General features: G+C 36.7%; 2 protein-coding genes across 5 annotated transcripts in view; both read right to left on the bottom strand.

The window, feature by feature from the left end:
• Window positions 1–3,171, bottom strand: part of LOC111479068 (CBL-interacting serine/threonine-protein kinase 9-like) — a 5,906-nt gene extending 2,735 nt beyond the window's left edge. The window contains exons 1-8 of the mRNA XM_023123532.1: window positions 2,870–3,171; window positions 2,700–2,762; window positions 1,389–1,460; window positions 1,108–1,215; window positions 933–1,013; window positions 524–577; window positions 263–388; window positions 85–174 (exon numbers count right to left, since the gene is read on the bottom strand). Coding sequence (XP_022979300.1) covers window positions 85–174; window positions 263–388; window positions 524–577; window positions 933–1,013; window positions 1,108–1,215; window positions 1,389–1,460; window positions 2,700–2,762; window positions 2,870–3,046 — 771 coding nt within the window. The 5' untranslated portion in view covers window positions 3,047–3,171. The remainder of the gene's footprint in view (window positions 1–84; window positions 175–262; window positions 389–523; window positions 578–932; window positions 1,014–1,107; window positions 1,216–1,388; window positions 1,461–2,699; window positions 2,763–2,869) is intronic.
• Window positions 3,172–4,063: 892 nt separating this feature from the next.
• Window positions 4,064–10,758, bottom strand: LOC111479072 (probable protein S-acyltransferase 12). 4 transcript variants are annotated; one of them, XR_002717597.1, is made up of 11 exons: window positions 10,131–10,758; window positions 9,600–9,822; window positions 9,344–9,435; window positions 8,659–8,788; window positions 8,476–8,561; window positions 8,016–8,081; window positions 7,443–7,590; window positions 6,832–6,957; window positions 5,160–5,212; window positions 4,472–5,076; window positions 4,064–4,346 (listed from the first exon to the last, which is right to left on the bottom strand). XR_002717597.1 is itself a non-coding variant. In XM_023123539.1 (8 exons), the coding sequence occupies exons 1-7, from the start codon at window positions 10,320–10,322 to the stop codon at window positions 7,474–7,476; spliced, it is 906 nt and encodes a 301-aa protein (XP_022979307.1). In that variant the 5' UTR covers window positions 10,323–10,758; the 3' UTR covers window positions 6,094–6,957; window positions 7,443–7,473. The 4 variants fall into 4 exon arrangements, 2 of the variants coding, with proteins under 2 accessions (XP_022979307.1, XP_022979308.1); XR_002717596.1 differs by lacking the exon at window positions 5,160–5,212; XM_023123539.1 differs by lacking the exons at window positions 4,064–4,346; window positions 4,472–5,076; window positions 5,160–5,212 and having other exon boundaries at window positions 6,094–6,957.
• Window positions 10,759–10,785: the final 27 nt, after the last annotated feature.

The following is a 10,785-nucleotide window of genomic DNA, read 5'->3' as shown; positions in this document are numbered from 1 at the left end:
AAAAAAAAAAAAAAAAAAAAAAAAACAGATAAAGAAGATCACACCTAAAATGAGAGTAAATTAAAACAGGAGTTATAAACTTACGGTAAGAGGGTGGGGATCAAGAATGCGGCGAACAAGTTTTTTAGCGCCATTTGAGAACCATGATGGAAAGCAGAAATCAGCCTTCGAAATCTGAATTTCATATCATGTGTACTCTGAGAACAGTTGCATCTGTATATGTAGGAAAAACAAAACAAAACAAAACAAAACAAAGACTAACTTTTGTATACAAACACATCAGATTTGGCTCGTCAAAAGGCAAGAAGCCAGCCATAAGAACAAAGAGAATGACCCCGCATGACCAAATATCAGATGATGTACCATCATAACCTTTATCGTTGAAGACCTGACGTAGTATATCAAAATCAAAGGCAAAACTTAGCACACATTTTGTAGAATTATAATTCACAATCTTTATTATGATACCAAGATACAAAATCCTCCCAAATGGATAATCGAAATAAGAAGCATATATGCACACCTCGGGAGCTACGTAGTTTGGGGTCCCACAGGCAGTGTGAAGAAGACCATCCCCCTGCAACAATAGTGTTGATGATCCCTTGACATTATATAAAACAGAAAGCTAATGCCTAATGGCTAAAGGAGTGAAATCTGATACCAAAAGAAAGCAGCAATCTCAATCTACATTTGAGACATCTGATGTAAACTATAATACTTCTTTTCAAAGAAATATTCAAGGGAGGAAGCTTCAAACATCTCCTACTTACACTATCATTCCCATTATTTAATTTTGTTCCTCACAAGGTAAGAAACTAAAGTTAAAATAAGAAGTAATCAGCAAATGGAGAACAATCAAGCTGTAGGAAGAACACAGAATACTGGACAGAAACAATGTTGAAAGAACCCCTAGAAAAATGTGTAATACTCACTCGTACTTGCTGTGAAAATGCACTCAGTCCAAAATCTGACACCTTAAGAACATCATGTGAATCCAGAAGAAGATTTTCAGGCTGCAAAAGCAGACAGAGCAATAAAGTAAACACCACCATTTTAATTGAAAACGTTAAGTTCAGTTTCTAAAAAGATCAGGATATCAGTTAATACCTTCAGATCTCGATGGTACACTCCTCTACTATGGCAGTAATCTACAGCGTTAATAAGTTGCTGGAAATATTTCCTTGCCTCATCCTCTTTGAGCCTTCCCTTTGCGGCCTAAAAATAAAAATGTCCAAGAAATCTAAATAGTGTACTAATGGCTGTTAATACAGAATCTCTTGGGTTAGGAGATTGTCATAAAAGTAAATTTAGATAAGGATCTATAGAGAACATCCAAGAACAGATGTAAAATACAAATATGAATATGAATCTCATCAACTTTGTCTTACTATTTTGTCAAAAAGCTCGCCTCCATCCACAAACTCAAGAACAATGTAGATTTTTGATTTGCTTGCCATAACCTATCAACATGAACAGAGAATTCAAACTCACGCATCCAAAATGTATCTTATTTTCTTCTCACTTGTTTGACCGTAAAATTGAAAACAATGTATAAAGAAAAGTGTCTTTCACACGAATCTATACCCTTGCTCTTTTATGAACAAAGAATGGGAAAATAAAACTACTATTTATCTTTCTCCAGATGTACCATTATAAAGTGTAAGAACTGGGTAAAAAAAGTACAATTTTATATCATCAAGCAAAGCACCTTAGTGAAGGCCAAGCCAATGTAACCGGTTATCCAGTAAAATTATGCGGTCTTGTTGCTGCCTTCAGAATTTTTAATGACCAACTTGAATGAAGTTTTCATAGACAACAATATAAAATCTCTTACAACATGCTAAATATAACTTTTTGACTAATTAAGATATATACCAAGGGAAAAAAACGTGCATATTTAAAACTACAGGGGCCATCATCTATGAAAATGGGAAAGAATGGCAAAAGCCACACAAAACCAAAAGAGCTACAAATGAAGATTAGAATAAAAAACAATAAGATAAAATAAAGAATCCAAGACTGTTTTTTTAAAATGAAAACCATGCTTTCATTGAAAAAAAAAAATGAAAGAATATACCTTATATAAAAAAAGGTCAAATCTAGTGGCAACAATCCAAGCTAAATCTAGAGAAGGTAAGCAATGTGCAAACAAAAAGACTGTCACAGTGCAACTAAACATTAGAATCGAACACTAATTCCATGAACGCACTCAAATTTTAATATTACAATGGCTTCGTATATCCATACGTAGGGTATCTTTCATCATAATAATCAAGCCACTACAATATCTCATACATTGACTTTGAATATTGATTTTTTTTTTTTTTTTAATACGAGTATCTGGGCCAACTTATACATACCTTGACTAATCTTATGAGGTAGTTATTTGAAGTACTACATTTGTTTGCCAAGGAAATTGGTAAGATACTAAATCTTAGATATTCGGCGTTCAATTCAACATTTTCAAGAGAAGGAAGTCCATACCAACAATCCGACGCTCACTCAAGCTTATCCTAATAACCTTTCATGCCAAACTAGTGGTAACCCAACTTACCAATTCATTTTAATCTTGAAGCATAATGAAGCACTTTTTTTAGAAAAATACATAGAGAGAGTACGTGAACCTGTGATTTATACAAGAAAACAAACAATGTCGAACTGTACAAGGAAATGAAATCAGGGTAAATTGATCATGGTACCTCATAAATCTTAGCAACGTTCGGATGCTTTATAACTTTCAGAGTCGATATCTCTCTTTTAATCTGCCATCATCGTCGTCATCGTTAATAAACTCTCAATTCGAAGGATCTGACTTATCAACAACCAACAAAAAAAAAAAAAACCCATAAAACAACGAAGACCACCATACCTGTTCGACCATCTTGTGGCGAAGAACTTGTTCCCGGTCGAGAATCTTGATGGCAACATAATCACCATTCTCAACATTCTTCGCGAACTTGACCTTAGCAAAAGTGCCTTCGCCGAGGGTTTTGCCGAGCTCGTACTTCCCAACACGAGTCCTCGTCGCCGGAGCTTTCACGTTCATTCTCCACCACGTCGGCAAAACAAAAAGAGCAAAAAGAATAAAAATGGAGAAAACAAAAACACCCCAAATTTGCTGATCCCTTGCGGTTAAAGACTCGGGGGAACAATCTCAAAAAAAAAAAAAAAAAAAAAAATTCTAAATGACGAAAATACCCATAGCAATTCCCCTTTTTCCTCTTCAAATCCTAACCTCTCTGTTCTTGTTCATCATGTTCAACATGTTCATCATGTTCATCATGTTCATCTTGTTCTTCCAAGAAGCTGGCTTTTATCTGAACTGAACTGAACTGAACTATTGCCTGAAACCCCACTTTCTTGTTCTAAGTTAGGCAGGCTACTCCTTCTGTAGAACATTATCAGCTTTACTAAATATATCATATATATATATATATATATATATTTGAATAATCTTTTTTAAAGGAAGTGGTCTTCGCTTCTCAAGAGCTTGGGATGATGGTGCCAACATAGCCAATTCCAGTGATCAGAAAGCTGAATGTCTGAAGGAATAGGTACACAAAGTAGCAGTTCTTCCCATGAACAAAGTCATAGCAACCACACAAGAACAGGAACGCTGCAAATCCCAGCTCCAATGTGTTGATTCTGTCCTCATTTCAAACAAAATAACAACACAACACTCNAAAAAAAAAAAAAAAAAAAAAAAAAAAAAAGTTCGTTTGGATTACAGAAAAAGAAGGGTGGGAATTGGAAGAGAAGGAGAGAGAAATGGAAGGGAGGGATGAAGCGCGCGAAGAGAAAGAAAGAGAGGCGTATTGGATAACGTGGGTCCGTCCGTCCGTCGTCGTCCCAAATCCAATGCTTAGCCTCTTGGCATTGCAATTTTGGAGAGCCAACGGAGAATATTCCGTGGCTGTGCTTCTTTCTTTCATCTTTAATTCCACACCTTTTGCTTTCAAGTTTGTTCATTTGTTTTCGTTATGATTTTAAAATTGACCATTCATTAATTCTAAGAATATTCCATTCGTTGACTCTATTAATACATTTCTTAAACAGTTTCCGCCATCAAAACTATTCATAAAAGTTTTAATAAACCATCCAACATAAAATTTCAAGCACAAGTTTAAAAAACAATTGAATGTTCAAAAAAGTTTTGAAGTAAAAGTTGGAGAGTGAAACAAACAGGTTGCGCTCATAGAAATATGTTGGTTGGTTTGTTTATGATATTTTGGTTAAGTTTAAGTCTGCTGGGTGTTTTCCATAGTCTGGAGGCACCAAGCTTTTGGAATAATGCCTCAACCAGACCTCACCTCCCACTAATAACTCCATTGGATTTGCATCTCAACCTACAAAAACAAAAAAACAAAAAAACAAAAAAAACTTGGCTCCAAAGATAATCTCAGATTTGTGAGAAACAATGAATCAAATCACATTATAGCATAAATGGCAATAAAAATCTAACCGTAGATACCTACGCCAATTGCAGATACTAATTCCAAACCTTGATAAAATCTCACGCTTTGCTTGCCAAATCCTCAAAACCCCTTTGCACTCATCTCTTTCTCCCTCTGTTTTCTTTTTCTTCATTCTTTTTGGTTCAGTCATATCCAGTTCTTGTTAACAGCCTAGTGTGTAATGGGTCAAAAAACATGGGGATTTGCAGGGGGTGGAGAAGAAGCTGGACTTGCAATGGAGTCGGCAATGAAGGAGAATATGAAGAGCTGTAAGATGGCAACTTGGGTGGTTTCAATGGCAGTGACAAGCATGGTGGGAGCGGTTGTGTTTGGTTGGTGGGAGTTCCGCTTTCATCCTACAAACAGACAACTATGGATGGTACCTTTTGGTCTTATTTTGATGACTGCACCCATATTTGTTATCATGTCTCTTCTCATCTCTGCTTTCATGGATCAACCCATTTTGATGACTTCCATGGATCAAAATCAAAATACTACTGCCATCCAAAAATCTGTTCAAATTGGATGATCAACTACACATAATGTAACTCTTTCATCACACTCAATTCTTCCTTTATCTTCTTTTTCAAGCTTTAGGTCACAAGGCCGTAGATGTTTCCCCCTGCAAAAGAGTTTAAAATATCAGATAAATATCAGGTTTGAAAACCCCTTAAACTTCGACCTGTTGATGTTTCATAAACCCACATAATTTTGCATTGTCTCTACTCCAACAAAGCTTGCATATCAATTGCTAACTTCTGAGAGACGAAAGTGAGATAAGAAAAACAAAATGATTAGTGAAGCATGCTTGCGTGTGGAATAGAATCTTAGGAGGAAGGCCAAGTTTTTTGCTCAAATTCTGTTCAAAAAAATAAATTATGATATGATTGATTATAATTATACTTAAACTGCTGTCTTAGCTTCCAAATATTATAATGATATGAAGCTAACCCAGTTGTGTTCTTCACAAAACTATTGTAATTTTATTCTGTCCAATCCAAATAAGGAGGTGTCATGAGTTCTTCTCCCATGCCTGCATGAAGAAAGAGACAGTGTCTTGTCTTGATCTGTTTAGGGTTTTGGTTGTCCAGGTTTTAATTGGGTGTCTCAAAAGGAGGACTTTTTTGTGATAGCTGGGCTGTTTCCTTTTCTAAGTATGAGTAAGAAATAAGTGGTTTTTAACTTATGTAAGAATCCAGGGAAGGCTGAGTTGGAATGAATGCTTCTATGACGCAGATGCATTTGAAAGAGTTGACTAATCTACTTTCACTCAAAAATTACACTTTTACTCTCTAAGATTTAAGTTGGGTTTCATTTTGGTTAAATTTTAGGGGCTCCCACGATGGCAACTAAAGATGGAAAAGTGGACAGGGAGAAAGAAGAGAGAGGAATTTAAAAACTAAATTAAAACAAATGTTTCCAATAATTAAATAAAAGTAGTAAATACAATGGAGGGACCTAACGAAACCAGATGCAAACATTATGGGTAAAATTGTTGAAACCAAATGCAAAGTTCAAGGGTACATTGTGGAGTTTAAAATCTCAAGTGACTCAAATGCAATCTAACACAAACCCTGAAAATCAAAAGTGAATGTTGTAACTATAAGAAGGAAAGTAGAATGCTAGATTAGAGGCTTAGTTACTCTCATATAGTGATGTGTTTGTTTTCATTTATGAGTGGACTTTAGAAATTAATGTAACCTTAAATGCATTCAGATTCAGACATATGAATGAAGAGTAATTAAAGGTACGAATAGAAGGCGGAGTTGGGTTGAACAGGAGAGGAGAAACAATAATGAAGAAGAGAAGGGGCAGTAGACAGGTGGGTGCCGTGGCACATAATGTCATCAAAGGCAATAAATCAATCAAACTCTACCCCAGATACAAGCTACGCCATGATCCCTCCCAACAAGTGCCAATCCTTCTCTTTCATCCATATTTATAATCCTTTAATTGACAAAACCAACTTTGATAAGCTACGCGTGACGTTATACTCAATGCGACTCTCTTATTTTGCTACCAAATGTCCCTCTCCCAATCTCTCTCTCTCTCTCTCTCTCTCTCTCTCTGATATCTTCAATTACAACACAGGTCTTTCCTATTAAAGCTAGCAAATAAGAGTAACTGGGTTTTCTTCCAATGGATCATTTGTGAGTTTTTCTTCTACCCATCGATTGTCGCACAAGAGAAATGCAGGTGGGAACAGAAACTGAAGGTGTGATGAAGGGGGAGGGAGAGCAGAAGAGGCAGAAGAATAGAAGGCTTAAATCTGTGTGGGCATGTCTGGTTTTAGTTTTGGTGAGTGTGTCGGGGGGGGTTTTGATGGGTTGGTGGGCGGTTCGGTTCCATAGATCACAGAAGCAACAGTGGATGGTACCTTTTAGCCTTGTTTTGATGATTGCTCCCATCTTCGTTTTGATCTCTGTTTCCATCTCCAGTTTCTGCACTTCCATGGACACAAATTCTTCTTCTTTAGTTTCATCCTTGGATCACGATGGGCCACCTGAAATTATATGATGATCAAGATTTTACACTTTTTTTTTGGGGGGGGGGTTGGGGGCTCCACCTCCACCAATCTCTAGGGAGGCTTGTCTCCTCTAAGGCCTGTTCTATTTGGTTTCAAAGGGACCCGCCTGCCCTAGATGTCATCATTTGACCAAGATTTACATGTTACAATTATATAATGAGAAGTTTTTTTCTTTTTTCTTTTTTATATGCAAATAGGAATTTTAAAGCAAGAAAATTTTGCAATCAGAGTTTACAATTATTTTTGGCTGATGAATTAGTATCTCCCAAAACATGAATATCAGTACATGCAATTACGAGAAAAAACTTGATTTCCCCAGAAAGATCATGAAAGGCTCATATATGCGAAAAAACTACATCTTCTCTGAAAGAATGTCAAATTTACAAATCGACACACCCAAAGAAAGCCATACATAGAACAAGATTTCATGCGTGATTGTTTAAATGAAATTAAGACTATACATTACACTGAGTGGAGTAAAAGGAAAAGGTGTCAAGCCTCCATATCAGAACGAGTTGGGAATTCCAAGCCTCGAAGTGCAGGAATTTTCTCCAAATCCTCCTTCGAAAACAATGGGAAAAGCCAAAGTGCTGCCTTTGTCCCGAATACCTTAATGGAGAAAAGAACACGAGACACAACATCAATATAAGATCTAAATATGAGACTAGATTCTGTCATTGTAGCAGATATAGGGACAAATTTCCACGAAGGGATGCAACAAATGTATTCAGAGGCATCGAGTTCAAATAAAATCCCAGAATAACATTGTGGTGTCTTGTTTTTTCTTTCCCCCCTCTTCACAGAGGAAACCAGTAATATGTCCGTTTCTCTTTCCATCACAAACTGCTGCCTCCCGATTCAGCAAGGGACGTAAAACTATGCTTTCCCCAAATTATATAAAATCGTAGCAAACAAATAGAAGTAGAAATATTTTCACAACAAACATATAAGATGATTCTTAATCCTACAGATCTGAAAATTATTATATATTAGTGAGGGAACAATTCAAGATGGCATATGCAAATGTGTATTACCTGCTCAAAATTTTTCTTCTTTCCTAGGTCATACTTCCATTGACTTGCTCTTCTCTTCTCGTGAACCTGAAAATGTAATAGTGAATGAGCACCTTTGCAAGTAAAAAGGGAAGACTGGTATCTCCAGAGCTAAATAAGACATGCAGGTCTCCATAACCACCGACTGAAATTAGTATAATGGTTTACTTAAATTTGAGGTTACAATGATGCGCGCTTGAAAGAATGTAATAAGAATGTTCTTTATCTTATTTGTGACTAATAATCCAGCCATTCTATTTCCACCAAGTAACAGACATCTTGTACTTGTGGGAAAAGAGTAACAAAATAGAGAATGATAGAGGAATAAATGAGGTTAAAACAGCAACCACCAGCTGGGGCCTGGAGGAAAAATTGATAATCCAATATGAAGCAGAACAATTAAAGAGAAATAAAAAACAAGTGAAGACTTAAACCTCATTACCTCAACTGATGTTGTGTTACTCATCAGGAGAGATGCATGCATAACTACGAAACAAAGAAGACTGAGTGCGAAGGCTAAATTAAGAACTGCATCAAGGTAAAGACACATAAAAAATGTTGGAAAGTGGAAGGGTTAAGTTTAATATTATAGAAACATAAACTGTAAACCAGCTGAGTTTCTTACCAAAAGCTAAAAAAAGGATTACAAGATTGGCAGGAGAAGAACCGGTGTGGCTCTTGGCTTCATCAAAAAATTTGATAAAACTAGGCAGCAAAACAAGTGTATCCATTGTTGTCTCCAAGAATGTGTAAAGCTTGGGGGGGGAAGCAGGGGGCAAGTAGGTTAACAAAGAGATTTCACTCAGATATATATATATATACAAAATAACACACATACATACATATATACAATATAATTTGCCACAAGCTTTATAATCCAAGCCAAGTCTTGTATAACACATTGATTATAAATATGAGAGAAATCTATCAAGAAAGGAAATCACAAAATAGAAGACGAAGCAATTTCATATGCCTGTTTCATTTAAAGATTATCTCGATCTTCTTCTGGCAATCTTACGAAAGAATAAATAACCAATTAACCATCTCCAAGGAGTTACATGTGACATCAATAAACAATCTATCTTGACCAATGCAACTACTCCATATTCTGTGCACATTCCAAAGACAACAACCTTAAGATGCTGAGTTCAGTAAAATGTAACTTAAACCAATAACTCTACTTCCATATTTCCATGGGTTTTCCATGCTACAGAAAAGGGTACGAAAAAAGTGGACTATGTTTCTCACGTACTAAGACAAAAATAAAAAAAGTCTGTAGCCAACAGCCAGGAGGTGGGTTGAGATTTTACCAAGAAAAGAAGAAAGAATTTGTAGTTTCGAGCTCCAACACAATTAACCACCCAAATACAATGATGATCCATCTTAAGAACACATCTTTGACCTACAGATCATTATAGCAACATTTAAGTACCTTCAATAATTGTAAAAGTAAACATTAAGAGTGAAGTAACATTCATAAATAAATCGAGAGAAATAAATAGAATCCATGGGGTGGTGTGAACAAATAAAGAGATGCAGGAATAGTGTTGGAGTTGAGTAGCATACAAACGGAGCAATGATGACAACGTGGTGGTTTTCCATTTTGGCATCGACGACAATAGGTCGTAGGTCTTCTCCCGGCACCATCTAAATCCATTGGTGCCTGTTCCGGCAATGACGAACTACCAGCCTCCATATTCTCTGCTTCACTTGCCAATGTCCAATTGTCCGGTACGGAACCAGGATCTTCAAGGAGTACCATAACGTAGCTCCACGACAAGAGTAAAAGCTGCAGAGTTCACACAGTTTGCCTCAATGTCAAAGTTCCGCCCATCAGAATAAGCATCATTGTGCATCTAACTGAAAATGTATGATCCCATTTGTAGAGGCTTCTACAGCGGAAAATCCTAAAGATGAAAACAGACTACGAAATGCAACCAGCTTGGACTCGACTATTTAATGGATGCACAACTAAGTTCAACAAACGCGAACAGTTCACCTCTAAGGCACTTAGACTCGTTTGAAGTTAAATACTCCAAATGAAAACTGAAATTCTAGTAGAATAACCCAAAAATTCAAAGTGTATAGAATCAGTACCAGAACATGAAACAAAATGATGATAGAGAACGCGAGGAAGGAGTCGAAGCCGCCGACGAGTAATTTGGGACCCCAGGTGAGCACTACAACCGCATCGTAGGACACTGCAATAATGGCGAAAACCAAGACAATCATGAAGTAGCCAAGGAACTTGAGGCCCGAACAGAGCTTGAAGGGGTTGATAACTTCCATTCTTTGATTGAATTGCCGACCAAGGCGAAGAATCGGAACAATTGGAGCAGATCTTCTGCTTCTTGGAGCGAAAAGTCGCTTCCAGATATCGGACGCCAGATTTAACTCCGTCCCTTGATTAGCAATAGAGTAGAACTTCCTCTGGAGAAATTAAAGAAGAAATAAAGTTCCGACGAGATTTGCAGAGCCCCCACCAGCGGGAAGAGATCGAAGCGTGTTCAGGTGGGGAAATTAGCTAAATTTGCGTAGCATTTGAGACTCAATTCGACTGGTTCTATTGTTTCTCAGTTTGTAGGGCTTAAAATTAGGTTTAGATTCGCAAAAGTTCGACAACCCTAATTGATTCAATCATAGGTGATAGTTATTAAAAGAAAGGAATGGTTTTGGAATGAAGCAGAAAGATGTTAGAAGGAGAAGAGAAGAGAGTATAAAGGTTTTCTTCCTCTAAAGCTGTAAAAAGAAA

This window comes from Cucurbita maxima, unplaced genomic scaffold (genome assembly GCF_002738345.1).
Source record: "Cucurbita maxima cultivar Rimu unplaced genomic scaffold, Cmax_1.0 Cma_Scf00005, whole genome shotgun sequence".
Taxonomy (NCBI): domain Eukaryota; kingdom Viridiplantae; phylum Streptophyta; class Magnoliopsida; order Cucurbitales; family Cucurbitaceae; genus Cucurbita; species Cucurbita maxima.
The sequence above is the reverse complement of the archived record's forward strand: the minus strand, read 5'-3'. Positions and strand labels throughout refer to the sequence as shown.

Coding starts and splice junctions, on each gene's coding strand:
- LOC111479072 (XM_023123539.1), bottom strand. CDS start 10,322: ATGGAAGTTATCAACCCCTTCAAGCTCTGTTCGGGCCTCAAGTTCCTT. Junction 9,436..9,599: donor TTGTCATCATTGCTCCGTTT/GTATGCTACTCA, acceptor AATGATCTGTAG/GTCAAAGATGTGTTCTTAAG. Junction 8,082..8,475: donor GTAACACAACATCAGTTGAG/GTAATGAGGTTT, acceptor TTACATTTTCAG/GTTCACGAGAAGAGAAGAGC.